Raw genomic sequence first — 20,097 nt, 5'->3', positions numbered from 1 at the left:
TTGACATGGTAGAGAACCAAAACCAATCATCTAGCTGCAAGATCTATAAATGTTGGAAATCCTATATAAGATGAAGACTATGCAACAAAAAAGAAGTATCTTTCGAGGACAGATGCAGATATTGGTTGGATCATTGGATGAACAAGAAGATTTAAAGGAGATCACCAACAGATATGGGACTGTCTCATAAACAAGCAAAAAAAAAAAAAAAGGAGGCAGTAGAAATCCTAAAATCTTTGTATGCTTTAAGAAATAATGTTACATAAAAAGAACCCCATATCCATTAAGAACACACAAATATCAGAAGCCTTCTCTATCTCTAAAAGTAAAATAGAAAATTCTTTTTGATAAGTAAAATTATAAAACTCCAACCCAATATCCACATGATTTTCCCCCAACCTCCCAAAATACAAGATAAAGAACATATAGAAACTCTCTATTGGATATATAAGGTTATATAATCAATCCCCTTCTTCTTCTTTGTTTTTTTTTGTCCTGCCTCTCTCTGTTTCTTTTTGTTTGGTTTGTCACTTCACAACAGCTTCCATTCTGCCAATCATATGTCAAAATTAAACGTTATTGCAAGAAGAAGATGAATCTGCTAGGTTTAGTTTCACAAGGAGAAATCAAGCACACGAACGAAAAGAAAGGTGAAAATGTAGTAAGATGGGCACAATACAAAACACTATCATAATCCAAAAGATGAAACAAAGAACAAGATCATTTCAGTCAAAACAGAACATAACATATGTGTTCTTAAATTTTGAAAAACCGCAATTTGCCTTGTTGCTTTTCAAGAAAACCCTAATTCAAACCTCCATTTCTAACTAAAACCCAGTGGGAAACATATAAAGATGATCAAGAAACAAACTTTGGATGAAATTTAAACAGATCCGACACAAATTGTGATAAATTTAAGGCTAAAAAATTAATTACCAGAAATCTCCTTTCCGGAGGAGGGAGAAGGAGGCGTCAAGACGTAACAGAGAATGGACCTCCCAACCATGGAAATGGCGGAGACGATCCCAGCGACATAGAAAACCATGATAAGAGCGAGAACCCAAGGCAACAAAAGAAAGCCGATGAAGAAAGTAACAGATCCACAAAGCATAAGAGCCACAGATATACCAAGCAGCAAAGACGCGAACCCAGACGGTGATATATGGGTCAAGGAAGGAGACGACGACGAGAAACGATGATGCGAAGAGGTATGAGGAGGACGAGGACGAATTCTAGGAGACGGATCGGAGAACTGATCGTCGGGGAAAGAGATAGGCATAGGAGGTGAACGGAGAAGATTCAAAACAAGAGAAGATAGATCGTAAAAAACCCTAGATTGCTGCTGATCTCGCTCCCCCCTTCTCATCATCACAACCACAAGAACAAGAACAAGAATGGAAAAAAATCCCAACTTTTTTTTTTGTTTAATCTCCAAAAAAGGATCACAGAAAGAATTTGCTTGAGGAAGAAGATAACTAAAAAAAGAAGGGTGTTTTGCTAAAACCGAGGCGAGGAGATAAAAGAAAACAAAACAGCCGGCAGAATTGATTGGGTAGAAGGAAGAAGAAGAAGGTGTGCTGTTAATGGAGATTGCCTTACAAAACACGATAACTAAACAATCTCTCTTACACACACACAGAGATAAAAAAAAGGACTGAAATTTATGCAAAAGTTCTTCCTTGAATTTTGTGAAAAAAAAAAAAAAAATGCAAAGGCAGAAGCGTCGTGAATCGTGTGTTGTTGTTGTTGTTGTTTTGGATAACGGAAAAAGCAAAGGGACGAAGTAAAAAAACAAAAAGGAAGACGCGTTGTGGATACGCGATGGGATATGGCGAGTAAGTATAGGTGTCTCAGTAATGACGCGGCGTGAGAGAGTTGGGGTCTTTTCTCTTATCTTCTTTCTTTCTCTACACCATTCTTTCTTATCTGTAACTTACAAGTAATTAAATTTTGTTCCAATCATACCAGAGCTGTCGTTTTCTTGTTTTGCCCCTTTTCTTTTTCTGAATATTTAGTTTTTTTTTTTTTTTTGGGGTTTGGTTATTTATTTGACTTTTTTTTGTATAAGTTTTGAATTTGATGTATTTTAATGAAATAATAAAAAAGGCTTTTAGGAAAAATGAAACTGTCTTGTATCTCTGGGGTTTTCAATTCAGGCTACTTGGATTTGTGATATGACTAATTAGAAATTATAGAGTGAAGATATTTATTAAGGTATATATAGATGATTGACATTTCAATAATTCATTATTTATCTTCACTAATCCTTTCTTTTTGCCAATTCCAAGTTGAAGATACTATTATGATCAAGTTACAAGATGATGAATCATTGAACAACATGCAAGTTAGACATCAAGTTATCATTCGAATTTATTGATTTGTACATCAAATTATTTTTGTGGATTGGATTGGTAATAATACTAATCATATCATTTGTGTCCAGAAAGTCAAACTTAAAATTATTTTGGATAGGACCCAGTCAATATATGAGCCAGGCCTACTCTTAGAAATTTTCTTCTTCTTTTTTCTAACTATATATATATTTTTTCTTCTTTATTTTCCTGATTTTGGTATAGTGAAATTTTGATGGTTTCATGAAGTATATAGGTCTTCTTACATAGGCCATATACAAAAGTACAAAGATGGCCCAAAATGATATTAGATGGGCCTACAGTGAGTTCATCGTTATCTGATAAACAAGATATTTTTTTTTTTTGAAAAAACAACTAGCTAGATAGTGTGAGTTTTTCTTGTTTCTGGTTAATGGTGGTTAATTATATATACAAAGCATCGCATAACATAAAATGGGAGTTGATGATCTAAAAGAATCTGGAGCAGGAGGAAGCATACTTCAAAACAAACTCAAAACAAAGAAAAAAATTTATGTGTGAGAGTTTAGGAGTAATGGGGGCAAAACTGATGACAAAATTATTGAATTATAGAAAGGGCTTATAATTAAACATTATTACACACACATGCACACAAGACCGAAAACATGATAGAGGTAATAAAATCAGAAGAAACATGATCATCTTAAAATGTCAAAAAAAAGAAAAAAAAAAAGAAAAAGAAGAAGAAAGCAATTAATTATTAAGAAAGATTCATATAGAGTTGGTATCATAAGGTAACCAACCCAACATGTAATTATTCACACTTGGTCCTGCTCCCATTCCATCTTGCTGCGCCTGATACCTACGATCCATAATCATTACGATATTAATTAATCTTGGTTTAATTAAGATCCATGCTACCTAGCTTATATAAATAATCAAAGCAGACCAAATTAAGAATTGGTTATAAAGTTAATGATCAATTACCCGATCTGAAGAATGGGTTCACATTCCAAAGGCTGGAAGAAAGCTTGAGAGTGCTGTTGTTGTTGTTGTTGTTGTTGATGATGACGACCATAGAGATCAACATGATCTTCTGGGTTAGGGTTCAGTTGGAGTGGCATTTGATACCCATCAGCTAACTGCCACATACACACAGTAGTACTTGCTTCGTTACTTGAAACCATTATTAACCAAATTAATTAATGACGAGTACGTGTATAATTATATTAAATTACCCTTAGTCTTAGAGTTTTATTTGTCTCAGTCAGCATGCGTTCCTGCGATTTTTTTTTTTGGTTATATATACTAGATTTGGAATTAATGAGGAGCTAATGTGAGTAATTAGTATTTACCTTACTCTGAAGATCGTTGAGCTGGTCGAGCATAAACTGTGTCTGCAGAATTAATTAAACCCAATTATATTTTAACATAGCATATCTTAATTACTAGTGTACAGATCATATGAGAAACTGATAAACAAGGTATAGTACCCGGAGAGCTCGGATCTGCTTCAAGGAAGAATCAAGCTGTCTCTCGAGTGACTCAAGCTCCTTTGAACTTAGAGGCCCAAGATCTTCTCCCAGTAGATTCCTATAATTTCAAGATTCAAAACTCATCAAGTTTGACTGTACATATATAGTAGCTAGCTAGCTTAAAGGAGTTGATTAATTATAATTAGTTGTTACCTTTGGGTTCTTTGTAAGGCGTCATAACGCTCCTTAAGCTTGAGATACTCTTGTTGACTACTTAGCTCCTGCAGTGTATCAAAACAACATTAATCATTGGATCTCGACCGAACAATTAAGTAAGTCGAAAATGAGTATGATTATAATTAAGATTAGAAGAGAAAGAAGAAAGAGAAGGGGTACAACTGCTAAGGCCTCTCTTGAAGGCACATTGGGCTCTGGTGCTCCATAGTTACATTTTTGGTACCTCTCAAGAGTCCGAAGCATGCTGCTACGACACAAAACAACAATTCAGTTCATTAGTTAACAACTTTAAGTCCCCAATAAGCTTATTTGGCTATAATCTCAAAATAAAGTTCAAAGATGAGTCACAAGTACATATATCCAATGGATAGCTTTGAGATATGAATTTGACATTGGCATCACTTGAAACCAAAATTGGAAAGACCTTAAGAACTTCTGACATTAAAAAAATTGTGTGATTTCATCGAATTGGACGACCACAAATCAAAAGAGAGAAACCCTATAATTAATTTAAATCATCACTAACCAGATAAATTAACCCTAATTTTCATATCAGATCGATGGTTGTTCTCACTTAGCTTCTCATATAAAATAATATTAAGTAGCCCCTATATATATAATTAATTTCTAAGGATAGACAAACAAATAAAACTTAGGGGATTCTGCAATAGAAGAATTAAAACTTTGATGTAAGGAAAAAAAAAATAGAAAGAAAACAGAAGTGGAAATCATCAGAAAACACAAAAACATGTAAAAAAGCAGTCTTTTTTTTTAATTTAATTTAAATGAAACAGATTTGGGTATCCCAAAAAAAAAATTCCTCTTTGCTTCTTTAAAAAGGATGATAGAACACGTACGACATAACACATCAGAAAGACCCATACACATACATAAAACACACATTTCTTTTTTTATTTGTTTATGTTGGTTATAACATATGTATGTAATAGATACAAAAGTAGATAGATATATATATACCTCGAACTACTGCAAAACTCGTACAGCTTTCCTCTATTTGAGAAGATGATGAGAGCAACCTCTGCATCACACAGAACGGAAAGCTCGTATGCTTTCTTCAAAAGACCATTCCTTCTCTTTGCAAACGTCACTTGCCTATTGATCTTGTTCTCTATCCTCTTCAATTCTACTCTCCCTCTTCCCATTCTCTCTCTCTTTTCTTTTCTTTCTCTCTACCCAAATATCTCTCTTTCTCTCTCTCTCTCTCTCTCTCTCTCTCTCTCTCTCTCTTTCTTTGCAAGCAATTCTATATATATATATATGAGCTTCTCTCTCTCTCTCTCTTTTTTGTTTTGTTTATATTTGTTCTCTATGTTATATTTCTTTTTAAAGTGTACATATAGATTTGTACAAATCTCACAACACTTCTCTCCAAGTACATTAACATGTCAGCTTCATGACTTGAAATATTCTCTTTCTATATACTCTCTCTCTCAGCCCTCAACTATATTTATATACCCTCCAATTATTGTGTACCAAAGGAACCCTCATAGGATTTATTCAAATATTGCAAATTGAAAAAAATGTTAATTACTCTATCCGTGCTTTAGTTCTTTTCAAACCTAGCAATTTGGTGCATTTTTATGTTTATACATTATTAGTAATGGAGACAATATTTTTTTTTGAATTCCACTATCGAGCTAGTGGTTTCTCATTTTCAAATCCATAGTTTAGAGTAATGTGATCCTCTGGCCCAGTAGTTTAAATTAAAGAAAGTTTAATGCTTTTTTTTTTTAACCTGGAGGATGATCATCGAATTATAAAAAACTGGAAATCCTACATAAACCCTAACATATGAAAACCATTATTATTATTATTATTATTATGGTTTTAATATGTTGAGAGAGACAGAGATATTTATAATTAAATCGTATGATTCATAAGAGTAGTGATGTTGAAAATGAGAGCTAAAAATGGACGGTGGAGATGCGGCTTTGGGTGATGAGTGATGGCAACCCTAAACAGAAAAGAGTAGGGCAATGAATGAGTTCGGACACGTGTCGACATCTGGATGGTAGGGTCTGATAAATCCACCTGATTTTTTTCTTCTACATTTTAAAAATTTTGGATTTTTTGTTTTTATTTATTTTGGTTGCTTTTATAAACGAGTTCAGGGAATCATGTGACCTAACCTTAACTAGGTGAAGCCTCGTACGAATTTCCCAACTTACGGAACTACCCCTTGTGATTGGTGAAAAATGTAAAGTAAAAACACCGTCTTTTGTGATTCATTCATGTTTTTTTATTCTTCTTTACTGCTAGATTCATAATATCTACATCTCTCTTACTGCTAGATCTGTTTTTTTTTTCCGATCGTTTTCCAATTTGTATATAGTTCTACATACTTTTTGTTTTCCAATTTGTATATATGGTCTTAATATAAATATATTAATGTTTATAGTATGATCCACTTTATAAAACAAACCATGTTGATAAAATCCAGTTTGGTGTGAGAGAGTTTGACGCGACTACACACACAGAAAAAAAAAAGTATATATAGAAGAAGAAAATAAACATAAATGGATAAAATAAACAGAGTTTTGAATATAAGTGATGGTTTATATTGGTTATCTTAGGGTTCGTCCGATGTTAGAGATCATGTCTGACCAAAACTCTTAGTATATGCTTTATGGTTGCAGACGTAATTGCTTTATTTTGACCGGTAAGTAGGTGATGGACACAAAGGTATGATTCAATTAGAAAAACTAAACATAGCATTATTATTCTGTTTGGTTATATTTAAACCATTTTAGTTTCTTTGATTTGCACACTGAATCTTTTGATTATCTCGCTTGATCGTTAAAGCATTTTCAGCAAGTCTGCAGGATCAGTTCTATTTATTTGTCTTTATATGTGGACTCGTTCGAGATTATAATATTTTTGATTTCCTTTAGTTTTCATTAGGTAAAAATAAAACGTATGGCTAATACTTATTAGTATAACTTACAGTCAAATATAGTTAGAAGGGTACGTATGAGAAGAAAAGGAAGGCAAGTACGAATTCACTTCTTTATCAGATCTGGTCGTATAGTTTCAATGTAAGATGATGACAATTGGTAGAGTTTGATGTGCATTAAACCAAAAGAGAAACTAAAGTACATTCAACTATTTATTTATTGATGTCATACCAATGAAGTTAAAACATATATCTTCTATATTTTCCTCCTCTTTTTGTACTCTTTCCTTCGTTTTTTGATACCCCAAAATTTTCAAATCTTCCCCCATTGATAACATATGTGGTGAATTACAAGGTATGAGACCAACAGAGATATATACTATTTTTAGTTTTTAAAACTTTCAATTGTCAAACATTTCAAGAAAATAAAAACATTCTTTAAGTCTCTTTTAAGACTTTTATCCAAAACGAAAACAAAAAATGTAACATATAATGAAATAATTGAAAAGAATCAAATAAAAAGTGAGATAGTTTTTGTTTATACAATTTTATCATTCATTTTATCGCTACGTAAGGAGTAATTTTTTTTAGCAACATAGAATTCTCCTATATTGACATCTACTTTATGCAATAGAGTTTTTTTTTTTTGTCAACATATGCAATATAGTTTTATACATTTTAATTCTTGCTATATTTTCATTGTTCGGAACACATAAATTTTTCATGCTACCATATTATTTATCTATCTTACATTATATATTGACAATGAATCATAGGCATAAATATCTTTTACTTAGCTTTAGTCCTCTCCATTGCTAGATACACCGAATTAACTCGGAAAATGTCACAAGTTGAAGTAAAGCATACTAAATTTTAGTGATAAGACGAGATCTTGAAGGTATATGAATTGTAAAAGTAGCTACGGCCGAATAAATATCTCCTTCTAAAGCATAAGAAAAAAAGAAGCACTTGGAAATACTCTTTTGGCTTTGGGATCATATGCCCTGGAGCACACACAGGTCCCACTAGGGGCTAGATCGATGAGAGATCCAACGGTCATAGAGAAGTCCCAAAATAAAAAATGCTATTACACGTAGGAAAGAAAGAAGAATCTCGATGTGAGCTAGAGAGACGACGACGACGGTGATCGATGGGGGACCATATCAACTTGCAATGTTGCACTACAAACTAGAACAAATAAATGCCACGTGAAATCCTACACGACAGCTAAGTTGCGAAGTACTGGTGATGTGGTCCATCGACGTGAGATGGGAATCGGACGGCTTTGAGCCGATGTCGTGAAGGGTCGAAGAAGGAGTAAGAACCGTTGGATTAATCTGCTAAATATAGACGGACAGGGTCCATGTCAAGACGTAATGGGAAGGGGACCTCGTTTCCCAAAATAGAAAGATGGTGTTATCGTCAAACAAGTCACGTCTGGGGTTTATTGAGTGGGGTTAAGTTTTTGGACCAGTCTCTCTACTTTTTTTTCACCCTTCCTCTACGATATACAGTAAGTTACTGTTGTCATAGACTCATAGTCATTATGCATTAAAAGGTTTTCACTTTTCAGCGTGCAAGAAAAATACTGGTTCATATACGTTTATATATACAAAGGACCCTTATAATGTCTAACCTAAACTAATAATGAAATGTTATTTACAAATTAACGCATATATATATATATATATATATCTATTATTTGAACTAGTGTATTTCTTATATACACACACCAACAGATTTCATATACATATATAATGATGTAACTAAGCACAAAAACTATATAACATATATTGTCATTTATGTAGGGGAGTCGAGATAGTGAGAATAAATAACTTAACTGATCGAATGATTATAATAAGTTTGCTCTTTTTATTAAATGGTATTCGTTGATTCTAAAACGGATACATAACTTCGAATAGACTGGAGACCTTTCAAAAAAAAAAAAATGAAACAAAAGAGAGGCGACGAAACAATTTTATACCATATTAATTTTAGATGCCTTATCCAAGATAAGGATAAGTCACTAGAAGAGAAGAGTCATCCGAACTAGCTTTGGATGAGTGTCAAAGCTGGTTAATTTCGGTTTCAGATTTCGGAAGGAAGAAGCTTTGTTTTTGACATGTTTGATCCACTATTTTAAAGATTTGAGTTAGTAAGAGAGTAATCCTGTTGCTCCTCAATTTCAGTATTTCACGCCAAAGTTCGTATATTGACGAATGCTAAACTAGGCCTTAATTAAGTAGGTTGGGGCCGAGATAACCAATTACAATGTACAATCATCCTTTTGAGAAGAAATTTTGCATATATAGATTTATTTAGATACATGTAGGCTGTTAGAAAAGAGATTGAAACAGGTTACCTAATGGTATAACGGTACGTATAGTAAGAAAACGAATATGCTAATAATGGGCCGCAAAACACTACTCATAAGTCTTATAAAAAAAAACTATTAAATTGCCATATACACTAGTAGTCTAGCACTGAAGCTTTAATAGAAGTGGTCTTTGTATTTTCATTTTTACATGTCGGGTCTTTAAAAACCGCCCATGTCTCATAACAATGTTATAACATGAAATGGAACCATATATACTTAACTTAGGAACTAGGAAGTAACTATATGTAATTAATAGTTTACAATTATAAAGTTTCGTGTGAATGAAGAAACAAAAGATCTAAAAGTCTCGGTTTGCAATACTCCACAGTTTAATCTCACATCCTCTATACATGTAAACTCACACCACAGTCCTCAAAAACTCGAGTTTTTTTTTTCTACCTCATTTTATTGTCTTCACGATTTTTGTCCCTACTTATCTTCTTAATTACAAAACTGTAATTAATGTCTCCTAGCTAGAGTCTCCAATTACATCTCTTGATTAATTGCATAAACTTCATCTTGCATGTCTTAACTATGGGCGCTAGCTAGAGACATACACACATGCATTCGAAGAGGATTTCATTTTTATCTCTCCTTTGCTATATCTTTTGTGTTTCCTTTATTTGGTAGCTTCACTTTTTTTTTTTGGTTCTCAAGTGTCTCGGTGAATGGATCACTCTAAATTTGGAGAACTTGGGCATTTTTATTCATCCACAACATACCACCAAGTGATCTTGCAGGCCTTTTTTTTTTTTTCTCTCTGTTTTTATTTAAAAAAAATGGACCAATTAACATGATCGGATCGGGTATCACATTAAACCGAATCTGACCGGAAATTTCGGTTTGGTATGAGTAGCTCTGTTTTGTGCCTCGATCTCAAGGGAACAACAATATATATAGTCGCACGTCGTCGTCTCTATCCCTCTCTGTCTCACTTCATTGGCGTCCCAAGAGCTGCCTCTGTATCAGCCGGTACGTTCCCACAGCTCTCTTCTACCAATCCTCCTCTCTTAGATCTTCTCTCACGCCGCTTCGTTTCCCACCTTAGTTCTTCGCCGTATAAGCTCGTATCTAGCCATGGCTCTTCCGCTCGGGAAGCTCACCCTCCTCATCGGTGCAGGTCTGTGCTTTTATATCAGTGACTAATTTGGTCGCTTGTCGAATTCTCCTCTAGTTTGTTTTGATGGGTAATCGCAATTTTAGAGGATGAAAAGTTAGGGTTTTTCTTAAACCCTTTGGTTTCTGTACATAACATCAGTGTCCTTTGACTGGCTCAAAGTTTAAGGCTTTTCATCTTTCAGTGTGGTTTCATCCGTGGCGTATTTAATTCTAATTTTAGCTTTTGTCTGAATACATCTTTCAATTGCCTTTGATGTAAATTTCTTATTAGGGGAGGAGAAGCTTTTGTTTTAGTTTCTATGTTAATGGCACTTGCAATGATTGTGAACTTGCTGAATCGATTGATTTAGTGTACGTGCTTTATGTTCATTTAAGTACTGCATTTTAAAGTGTTGTGATTATTTTGCAAATTTTGCTTTAGGTCTTGTTGGGTCAGCTTTTGCTAAAGAAGGGAGCGCACTAGATGTCTCGAGTTTAGTCTCGGGTGCTGTTAAGGTATTCAAATTTTTCTATGTTGTGCAAAAGCTTGGCGACTCCCACATGTGTATGATACGGTTTGGCAAAATTAGGCAGTGGTTTTGTTTCTGTTGACAGATGGTATTTAGGCAACTGAAACAAGAAGAACCTACCAAACCAGCTACCAATCCCCACAATGATGTACTTGCGGCCCAGGTTAGTTTGACATTAATCTATTAACTAAGATAAGCTGTCGGATAGAGCGAGATAAGATATAGACGTACTGAGGACTTACATTATTGTGATTGAGCTCTTCTGTTTTTTTTTTTTTTTTTTTTTTTTTTTTTTTTTTTTTTTGTAGGTTAACAGTATTAGGCATGAAATACAGTTGTTGTCTTCAAGCAGACCTATCACCATTGTTTCAACAGGAGGATCAGGTCCTTTGGAGTTTTTAACTTTTTATATTGGAGTTTTTTTTTTTTTATTCCTCTTCTGCTCTTAAAATGACGAAATTGGTTTGATCTGAAACTTGGAGTTGGGTCTGGCACACTTAAATTATGTAGACATTGTTTTTAAAAATCATATTTCAGGTTTTTTCTTCTTTCTCTTTTGCTACTTTTCTCACATCAAACAAGACATACCTAAGCTCTAATCGGTGGCTTTTTCTTCCTAGCATTAGCGAGTCAATTCACTAGCGTAACTCCATTCTTTTTTTTACTGTTAATCAAAACTCGGAAGAAAACATCAACAGTTTCCTTGAATCTGCAGGTGGTAGAAAGTATGGTTTGATCATTATCATTGGGGTGATCGGCTACGGATATGTGTGGTGGAAGGTAATGATCCTTCACCATACCTAATCTACTTACAATTAGTTAGTTGCTCATTTGAAGTGCTGTTGACTAGTCAAGATTTTGTATTTTAAAATCCATTTCATTCGGTTCTCCTTGCTAATTAGTTTGAACTGGTTTAGTTGTTTTTAGTTTCTTTCTCTTGTTTGAAAACCTACGGCTCACTTAATTAGTCTGCAACATTCTCAGGGCTGGAAACTTCCGGATTTTATGTTTGCGACAAGGCGTAGCTTATCAGATGCATGCCGTACTGTTGACAACCAGATTGATGGTTTTTACTCATCGCTAGAGGCAAGTTCTCACTTCACTCATTTCTCAAGCACTCTTATAGACTGCTCATGTACTAATTTGTCTTGTTTTGCCCATTGAACTTTTTCTTATCAGTTATGATGATTTCTTTTGTGAGCTAATCCATCCAAATGATCTAGTACTAGATCAATATTTGTCTCATTTGATCTCATTTTCCATAAATATATTTGTCTTATAGATCAATATTTGTCTCATTTTCCATAAATATCCAAATGATCTAGTATAAGTATAATTCAAGTGCAGAAGATCAATATTTGTCTCATTTTGTATCTGTTTGCGTTTTATGACAGGATACAAAACAGGATTTAAGTTCAAACGTTGATAGGATCGGTTGTCATTTGGATGCAAATATGGAGGTTATTGAAGAAACAGAACGAGAGGTACGTTAGATTGAATTTAAACAAATATTTCTGTTTCACTGCACTGTCAAGGCTTTCTGATGGTTCTCATCATTCTTTATAATGTATCAAAATGTTTAGGTGACTGAATTAGGGGATGTTACAACAGTTATAAAGGATGACATTAAATCTGTTTTCGATGCTGTTGAAACTCTGGTGAGTAAATTGAGTAATCGCATATATGTTTACCCGTTTATTCTCCCTAAAACAGAAAAAGAGAAATAATCTTGTGATCTTCATGATTGTCAGGCAAACAAAGTCTATCGCATTGAGGGAAATCAGGTAATATATCACAATTGTAGTTGGAAATTATTTTGTGTTCATCTAGCATTGTGTTGATCGAATTTGAATTTCTTGGCCATCTATAAAGGATATCACGCTTAGAGGAGTTGGGGCTCTGCATGCTCAATGTCGGGAGAACCAAAGAATTCAAGAGTCCAATCAGGCATGACCCTTCTCCATTGTGCAGAGCATTTTAGGGAAATTGCTACACATACATGTTCATCGTATTTACACAGACTTCTTTTATGTTTAGGCTTTGCCATCAACTTCTTCATTGCCAGCCCTTGAGGGAGCTCCTATGACACCATCTTCAAAGGTAAATGATTAAGTCGTTTTTCTAGTCTAGTCTCGTGTTGAATTTGAATTGTTCTTCACGTTATCTGGATTGTTACAAATTTTACTTTGTTCTATTGTTGATTTCTCTCGTGTTTGAGGTAAGCAGACTCTGTCTTTGCCTCCTGTTTCTCCCGAAGAATCCCAGTCGCTGTCGACCCCTAAAGGTGCTAAACAGGTTTGTTCTATCTGAAACCAGATTTTTTGGTTAGAAACTAAATTTCGTTGTACAGAGTACTGACCTTTCATTTGGACAGTCACGCGGTCTACTTCAGCACACTCAATCTATGTCTGGTTTGAAGGTAAAGATTCTTTATCTCTTATCTGTTCCTCAAGTTCTGAGCATCAATATGCGTCAAACCTAACCTAAAACAATCTTCTATGAATCCGGGTCTTAGGACATAAGTGAAAGCTCTAGCAGCAGCGAGACAGTTTCAAATGGAACATATTCTGGAGGAAACGGTGTATCATCAGGCTTGAGTTCGGGCGTGCTTGGTAGGTTCTCAATACCAAGAATAGTGAGGACTCGTACGGTCAACACAGTGCCTACTAACTGAAGAGAATTTTGTTAATTTAATTACTAGGATTAACAAACAAGACGGGGGCATGTTGTATCTAATAGAGTATTTGAATAGATTTTACTTTTTCTGCATGCATCGGAGACAATGCCATAAATGTTAAATGGTGCATAGTTTTTGTAGGGATGCAGGTTATATTCAAATGAGTCATTTATCACAATTTTGTTGCTGTTCCTTTGATTAGGTTTGGTCTGTTGAAACTTGAAAGAGCTATTAATACAATTATGATGGGAAGGGTTTTAATATAAAAGCTATAAACAGAACGAAATCTTGGCCCTCTTTTAAAAATGCAGGTGTCAGAGATTTGTAGATCTTTGAACTTCTTTTTGGACTGGTTAGTGGTGTTAGAAATCAGAGCAATGAGAGATCCCTATCTAACATGGTTCAGTCCTCATATGGTCATCTACTCTAAAAATATGATAAGAGTGTGAAACACAGGATACGCAAACCAGAAAAGTCGATTATGAACCTAGCGTACAGTAATATGCCATGCCATACATGTTGAATAATCAATTCAGGATGAAAGAAGAAAGAAACGATTAGCAAGCTAACAGACCTCTTGACTCGTCGTTTTGGAGTTTATAAGTGTTTCTCATCTGCACAGCATGATGCTTTACCTTGATAGATGGTTGTATTTGTGAGTAGGGCTGGTTGGATTGGTTAGCTGCCTCCTAAAACTCTATCTTACTGGCTTGGGGCAAGCATGAATATAGTTAATATTCTGCATATCGCGTCTCGAAAATGAGAAATTAAATTCTCTGCATCTGCCTGTAATATGGCTCGTCAAATGATGTTCCAAGGTTGAGAAAATTCAGTACTCTGCATACACAAATTCACTTTTGTTTCTGTTGTGATTGTAGAAATATTAGTGTTACAGACCAAGGAAGAACATGCTAAACTCATCAAGTTTTTTTCACTGGATTGAATTATTCTTTTGCAATTATCAGGAAGCCAGTTCCTGGATCTTGCTGAGATCATAATACCCTGGATCAAGATATGAGTCAACGCAACGTTGGAATTTACCATCGACCTTTCAAGTTTGAGAATCATGCGTGTCCTGTGTCCTGTGACTACTCTTGCTTACAGTCTTTGCTACTCGATCCAACTACTATATTTGAGTTCAAGTCGAAACTCAGCTACTACTAATGAAAATATACATCTATATTACGAAATCAGCCATGTTAGTCTCTCATCTCTTACCAGAAACAATTTTAAACACGTCACAATGGTAGTATCTGTCGCTAGTGGCTCGGCACTTGAGCAAAATAGTGATCTTGTATCTACCCAATTACTTTGCTTGTTTCCAAGCATGATCACTTCATAACTCTTCACATTAACTAAACAAAAGATGACATGATACAATCTCTTATCATATTTCACTATTAAGGAAAACTTTGGTCGAAACAATGTAATTGCCAAATGGACCAGCCTTTTTATTCAATACATAAAGGAAAAAGAAGAGACGGCCAGACAAAACCATCGTCGACTTTTTGTATAAACTGAATTACGAAAGGGCAGAGCAACAGACTGAATAATTGTGACATATATCCAATTAAATATAAGCTGCATCCCTACAAAATTATGCACCATGTATGACATTCTCTCCACTAAGCAAGGGACCGAACATAGCCGCAGCATAATCTATTCAAATCCTCTACTAGCACTTACCCATCTCTGGCTTGCTGATCATAAATATTTGAATGATCAAAACTCTCTCTTCGGTATTGACAAGCAACTATTGGGGTCCAATGGAGTTAGTAGGCACTGTGTTGACCACACTACGAGTCCTCCCTATTCTTGGTATTGAGAACATACTAAACAGGCCTGAACTCGTGCTTCCCGTGGTTTCTCCGGAATGTGTTCCACTGTCATTTATCTCCTGATACCCAGGTTTATAATAGATTGTTTTAGGTTAGGTTTGACCCATATTGAAGTTTGAGACTTCAGAGGGGAAGGGAGACAGAAACTTTTTTACCTTCAATCCAGACATAGATTGAGTGTGCTGAAGTGGACCACGAGGCTGTCCAAATGTAACGTCAGTATTTGCTAAAACCACAGTTCAGTTTCTAATCCAAAGCTATAGTATGAGACTGAACAAACCTGTTGTGCTCCATTCGTAGTTGAAGATGTTTGGGATTCACGGGGAGAAGCAGGAGGCAAAGATAAAGTCTGCTAACATCAAAACAGAGAAATAAGCAAAAGAATAGAACAAAATCAGTAACCATCCCAACAATGCAATTAACAGTTGAAATTCATCATGAGACCAGATAAAAGATTTAGTCATTTACCCTTGACGATGGTGTCACAGGAGCTCCCTCGAGGGCTGGTAATGACGTTGTTGATGGCAAAGCCTAAACATAAAAGAAGTCTATAAATAAGATGAACATGTAGATTATGTAGCCAGATCCTAAAATGCACTGCAAAAATGGAGAAGGCTCATGCCTGATTGGACTCTTGAATTCTTCGGTTCTCCCGACACTGAGCGTGCAGAGCCCCAACTCCTTTAAGCGTGATATCCTTCATGGATAGCCAAGAAATTCAAATTCAATCAACACAATGCCTGATGAGCAAAAAAGATGTGCACCTACAACTGCTGCAAATGTTACCTGATTTCCCTCTATACGATAGACTTTGCTTGCCTGAAAATTACAAAGATCACATTGATCACCTCTTTTTATTCTTTTTCTTGTTTTTTTGAAGGGAGAGCAAACTGGTGAACATATATGCAATCACTGAATTTTCTCACCAGAGTTTCAACAGCATCGAAAACAGATTTAACGTCATCCTTCATAATTGCTGTACCATCCTGTAGTTTAGTCACCTAAATATCATGAAGCAAACAGTTAGGATCATCATAAAGCCTTGACAACGCAGTGAAAGAAGTATTTTTCAACATTCAATCTAACATACCTCCCGTCCTGTTTCTTGAATGATTTCTGTATTCGCATCCAAACTACGACCCATCTGGTCAATTTTTGAACTTAAATCTTTTTTTGTACCCTGTCATGATATGTTTTTGAAAATGAGACAAAATTGTTGTTCTGATACTAAGTTAAAATATGTACTAGATGATCAAAACAGACAAGAATAGAGTTTAATAGACAAATCAATTAAAAAATAGTAAGCAAACAGTCTTCAAGAGCACTAGAGAAAATATGGGAAATAAGAACTTGCCTTGAGTGATACGTAAAACCCATCGATCTGGGTGCCAACATTATTACATGCATCTGATAAGCTGCGCCTTGTAGCAAACATAAGATCTGGAAGTTTCCAGCCCTGAGAATATTGCATAAAAAATTATTGACAAGGAGATTCATATACGAAAATACGAAAATACGAATATACGAGCAAGCAACTATTTTGGGTAGCTGAGGAATGATGAAGTAAGATTACCTTCCACCATACATATCCGTAGCCTATCACCCCAATTATAATGATCAGACCATACTTTCTACCACCTGGGAATTGAAGAAATTTGTTATAATTTTTAGCTTTTAAGCTATAATTTACAGTAAACAAAGATCAACGTCACATATATGAAATGACTTGCTAATGCTAGGGATAGATCATGACATAGCTAGAAGATTAGAGCAGAGAGGGATACAAAACTTCAACATAAAAATTCTAGAGGACCTGATCCTGCTGTCGTAACAATAGTGATAGGTCTGTTTGAACCCAGCAACTGCAATTCACGCCTAAGACTGTTAACCTACAAGAAAAATAGAGATAAGACAAGTAAATCTAAGTCCTCCAAACGCCTATCTTATCCAGCACTATTTGATAACTTATCCTCGTCAGTAAGCAGATAAATCTCAAACAAACCTGGGCCATAAGTGTATCATTGCGGGGCTTGCTAGATGATTTGGCAGGTTCTTCTTGTTTCAGTTGCCTAAATACCATCTATCAAGAGAAATAAACCATTAACCCATTTTTCCAAACAACATCATCATACACACAAGGAGCCGCCAAGCTTAACACCCAATATTTCGTCGTGAAGAGGAAACAGATAACACTTTTTAAAATCAGAAGGTGGTTGAAAGATGATGGTAAGCAGTGTGACATAGATATTAATATACCTTAAAAGCCCCCGAAACAAAATTGGATACATCTGGTAAGCCCCCTTCTTTAGCAAGCACTGACCCAACAAGACCTAACGTGAAAGCAAGATAGATGAAAACATCAAACTTCTGCACTGACGTTATCAATACAGTAAGATAATTTATCATCGACGGTGCAGTAACAACGAAATTTAAACATAAATATGTCTCCCAAAGAGGTCCTTTGAGAGTTAAAAATGATTCCTTTATTTCAGATAGCTCGAAAAAACTAAAGCAACAGATGAAAACAAACAAACCCAGTGGAGGACACTAAAAGTTCAAAAAGATTTGAAATTTGAGCTGTAAAATTAAGAGCCACTCAAGCAAACAGTGATCATTCCAAAGGGTTTAACAAAAAACCCTAAATTTTCGCATTCTCTAATTGCGATTACACACCGACGAACCGAAATCAGAAACCAGGGAAGAATTCGAGCACCGATCAAATTAATTAACCAGTACGAAAATTAAAACCTCCCGGTAGATGAACAGACCTGCACCGATGAGGATGGTGAGCTTCCCGAGCGGAATAGCCATGACGAGTACTCAAACCCTGCGAGCTTGTATAGCGAAGAACTAAGGTGGCAGATGAAGCCGCATGAAAGGATCGAAGAAAGAATTAGGAAGATGGGCTCCGGAAAAGTACACGACGATACAGATTCGGTCTTGCGACGACGGAGGGAGGCGGCGAGGAGAGAGAGAGAGAGAGAGAGAGAGAGACTCAAAAATTGTCTTGTCTTGTCGAGGGGACAGTGTTCCACAAGTGACTTGAGAAACAAATATTTTTCTTTCTTTCATTTTATTTTCTTCTCTCTTGTATTTTTTTTTTTAATTTAATTTTCTCTGGGCCGAGAAATATCAAAATGGAAATGACAAGGCCTTACGAATATGCTCTGGGAAGATACCCATAAGGTTACTTCCGGTTCGATTTCGGTTCGGATAGATATTGTTCGGTTCTCTGATCTAACATTTTGGTTCGGTTTTGTATAAGTTTATCCAAAGGGCAAAGGTCATTGTGGGTTTTTAGAAAGTTTATATCCTAAACTAATCTAAACATGGGAATATGAAAATACAAATTTCAATAACCTAAAGTTGGGACATAAATAAACAAGTAAAATAAACTAAAACATTTGTTGCTAAACATATCTAAAACGAAACACAATATTTGAGAAGTGCCTAATCAAACAAAGACATCTCTCTTGGCCCACCTTCTGAAACTATGCAACCTAATCCTTTATAACTTTGTTCCCAAGCAAAAAGATAAAATGGAAATACCAAAAATGTGTGCTTTTAGTAGCAACATAGAGAGTAAGGTTGTTGCCACCAACCCAAAAAGGAGAAAGAATATACAGTAGAGCCTGAAGCAAAGTAACACAGTTTCAAACAAGTTCAAGATCACAAAGAACAGTAATGAAATATATGTCTACATTTTCAACATAGCCAGGTGACTTAACAATAAAGGCACTTAAAAATAGCATTTCGTATTACACAAAAGTAGCTTTTGATCGATCGATATGCCTTTTAAGGGTTCGGATTCCACAAGCTCAAGAAACGCGAACTGAATAACCCCAAAACGTCCGGTAACACCTTCCTCGCCAAACCCTTATTCTGCCCTGTCACTATATTCCTCCTCGATTTCTCCGTTTCAGCTCCTGCTTTATCGGAAACCACCGTGAGCTTCAGAGGTTCTGTGATCTTGGCGATGGGTTCTTCTTCCGATTTACCTTTCTTCTTTGCTCTGTTTCTGTTTCTCTTGGATTTGTGTGACGCTGAGGGGCTGTCGCTGGTGGTGGGATGATCTTCGAAGGCTTCTATGATCTGGTGTATGAGCTCACGGTTGGGCGAAGAATCCCATCTAGACCAGTAACTGGTGTAGCAATCGAAACATCCGCAGTCAAGAAGTGGAGCTTTATGATGAGTTCTCTTATTCTTGCCAGATACGGTGGTGGAGAGTGAGGTGGTGATTAAGTAAGCAAGGACTTCTTGATCTTGGGAAGAGAGAACCGAGACCAGAACAAGAATCGCAGCCGGGAGAAGCTTAAAGACTGAGAGAGAGTTATCTTTACTTGAAGAAGAAGATGGTGGAAGAGGATGAGGAGGAGGAGATGGGTGCACTTTACCTTTCTTCATTACTTTTCACATATATGTCTGCTTTTTTGATGAATCTTTACAGACTTTTTCTTTTCTATATCGAGAGAGGTAGAGAGAGAGAGAGAGATGAGAGTTTTCTTTGATGCGTTCTTTGGCCGATAAAAGAAGAAACAGAGCAGTGCATATAGTATATCCTCTTTTTCATGTTAATTTTACTCCATTTATATACGACCCACCTAGCGCGTTTGTCTCACGT

The 20,097-nt window shown here is 35.5% G+C and overlaps 5 protein-coding genes across 9 annotated transcripts; 1 reads left to right on the top strand and 4 right to left on the bottom strand.

Moving 5' to 3' along the window:
• Positions 1-225: 225 nt before the first annotated feature.
• On the bottom strand, positions 226-1,924 carry LOC147928102 (uncharacterized). Its single transcript, XM_087484716.1, has 2 exons — positions 937-1,924; positions 226-549 (listed from the first exon to the last, which is right to left on the bottom strand). Exons 1-2 carry the CDS (start codon positions 1,367-1,369, stop codon positions 533-535), a joined length of 450 nt encoding a protein of 149 aa, XP_087340842.1. The 5' UTR covers positions 1,370-1,924; the 3' UTR covers positions 226-532.
• Positions 1,925-2,917: 993 nt separating this feature from the next.
• On the bottom strand, positions 2,918-5,530 carry LOC104776775 (developmental protein SEPALLATA 3). Of its 4 annotated transcripts, none has more exons than XM_010462180.2 (8): positions 5,021-5,530; positions 4,202-4,286; positions 4,019-4,086; positions 3,824-3,923; positions 3,686-3,727; positions 3,569-3,610; positions 3,318-3,472; positions 2,918-3,192 (listed from the first exon to the last, which is right to left on the bottom strand). In XM_010462180.2, exons 1-8 carry the CDS (start codon positions 5,203-5,205, stop codon positions 3,102-3,104), a joined length of 768 nt encoding a protein of 255 aa, XP_010460482.1. In that variant the 5' UTR covers positions 5,206-5,530; the 3' UTR covers positions 2,918-3,101. The 4 variants fall into 4 exon arrangements, with proteins under 4 accessions (XP_010460482.1, XP_010460483.1, XP_010460480.1 ...); XM_010462181.2 differs by having other exon boundaries at positions 4,205-4,286; positions 5,021-5,505; XM_010462178.2 differs by having other exon boundaries at positions 4,202-4,289; positions 5,021-5,483.
• A 4,350-nt stretch (positions 5,531-9,880) lies between these two features.
• LOC104741336 (uncharacterized) lies at positions 9,881-13,816 on the top strand. Of its 2 annotated transcripts, XM_087484042.1 has the most exons (15): positions 9,881-10,305; positions 10,382-10,453; positions 10,874-10,947; positions 11,047-11,124; positions 11,270-11,345; positions 11,677-11,741; positions 11,946-12,047; positions 12,356-12,445; positions 12,545-12,619; positions 12,713-12,745; positions 12,834-12,908; positions 12,999-13,061; positions 13,188-13,256; positions 13,336-13,380; positions 13,477-13,816. In XM_087484042.1, exons 1-15 carry the CDS (start codon positions 10,182-10,184, stop codon positions 13,633-13,635), a joined length of 1,200 nt encoding a protein of 399 aa, XP_087340168.1. In that variant the 5' UTR covers positions 9,881-10,181; the 3' UTR covers positions 13,636-13,816. The 2 variants fall into 2 exon arrangements, with proteins under 2 accessions (XP_087340168.1, XP_087340169.1); XM_087484043.1 differs by lacking the exon at positions 11,270-11,345 and having other exon boundaries at positions 10,258-10,305.
• Positions 13,817-15,010: 1,194 nt separating this feature from the next.
• On the bottom strand, positions 15,011-18,600 carry LOC104741335 (uncharacterized). The gene is made up of 14 exons (XM_010462176.3): positions 18,245-18,600; positions 17,733-17,806; positions 17,479-17,556; positions 17,290-17,365; positions 17,050-17,114; positions 16,831-16,932; positions 16,567-16,656; positions 16,403-16,477; positions 16,263-16,295; positions 16,099-16,173; positions 15,945-16,007; positions 15,757-15,825; positions 15,632-15,676; positions 15,011-15,535 (listed from the first exon to the last, which is right to left on the bottom strand). Exons 1-14 carry the CDS (start codon positions 18,285-18,287, stop codon positions 15,392-15,394), a joined length of 1,032 nt encoding a protein of 343 aa, XP_010460478.1. The 5' UTR covers positions 18,288-18,600; the 3' UTR covers positions 15,011-15,391.
• Positions 18,601-19,109: 509 nt separating this feature from the next.
• On the bottom strand, positions 19,110-20,040 carry LOC104741334 (uncharacterized). Its single transcript, XM_010462175.2, has one exon. It carries the CDS (start codon positions 19,878-19,880, stop codon positions 19,272-19,274), a length of 609 nt encoding a protein of 202 aa, XP_010460477.1. The 5' UTR covers positions 19,881-20,040; the 3' UTR covers positions 19,110-19,271.
• Positions 20,041-20,097: the final 57 nt, after the last annotated feature.

The sequence above is a fragment of the Camelina sativa genome, chromosome 14, assembly GCF_030686135.1.
Source record: "Camelina sativa cultivar CO46 ecotype springtype chromosome 14, ASM3068613v1".
Lineage (NCBI taxonomy): Eukaryota > Viridiplantae > Streptophyta > Magnoliopsida > Brassicales > Brassicaceae > Camelina > Camelina sativa.
Note: the sequence above shows the minus strand (reverse complement) of the source record. Positions and strands in the feature narration are given on the sequence as shown.

Coding starts and splice junctions, on each gene's coding strand:
- LOC147928102 (XM_087484716.1), bottom strand. CDS start 1,369: ATGATGAGAAGGGGGGAGCGAGATCAGCAGCAATCTAGGGTTTTTTAC.
- LOC104776775 (XM_010462178.2), bottom strand. CDS start 5,205: ATGGGAAGAGGGAGAGTAGAATTGAAGAGGATAGAGAACAAGATCAAT. Junction 4,087..4,201: donor CAAGAGAGGCCTTAGCAGTT/GTACCCCTTCTC, acceptor GATACACTGCAG/GAGCTAAGTAGTCAACAAGA. Junction 3,728..3,823: donor AGCAGATCCGAGCTCTCCGG/GTACTATACCTT, acceptor TTAATTCTGCAG/ACACAGTTTATGCTCGACCA.
- LOC104741336 (XM_087484042.1), top strand. CDS start 10,182: ATGAGTAGCTCTGTTTTGTGCCTCGATCTCAAGGGAACAACAATATAT. Junction 10,306..10,381: donor AGCTGCCTCTGTATCAGCCG/GTACGTTCCCAC, acceptor TTCCCACCTTAG/TTCTTCGCCGTATAAGCTCG. Junction 12,746..12,833: donor ATCGCATTGAGGGAAATCAG/GTAATATATCAC, acceptor CCATCTATAAAG/GATATCACGCTTAGAGGAGT.
- LOC104741335 (XM_010462176.3), bottom strand. CDS start 18,287: ATGGCTATTCCGCTCGGGAAGCTCACCATCCTCATCGGTGCAG. Junction 17,115..17,289: donor TGTTACGACAGCAGGATCAG/GTCCTCTAGAAT, acceptor TTCAATTCCCAG/GTGGTAGAAAGTATGGTCTG. Junction 16,008..16,098: donor GAATTCAAGAGTCCAATCAG/GCATGAGCCTTC, acceptor TTTTATGTTTAG/GCTTTGCCATCAACAACGTC.
- LOC104741334 (XM_010462175.2), bottom strand. CDS start 19,880: ATGAAGAAAGGTAAAGTGCACCCATCTCCTCCTCCTCATCCTCTTCCA.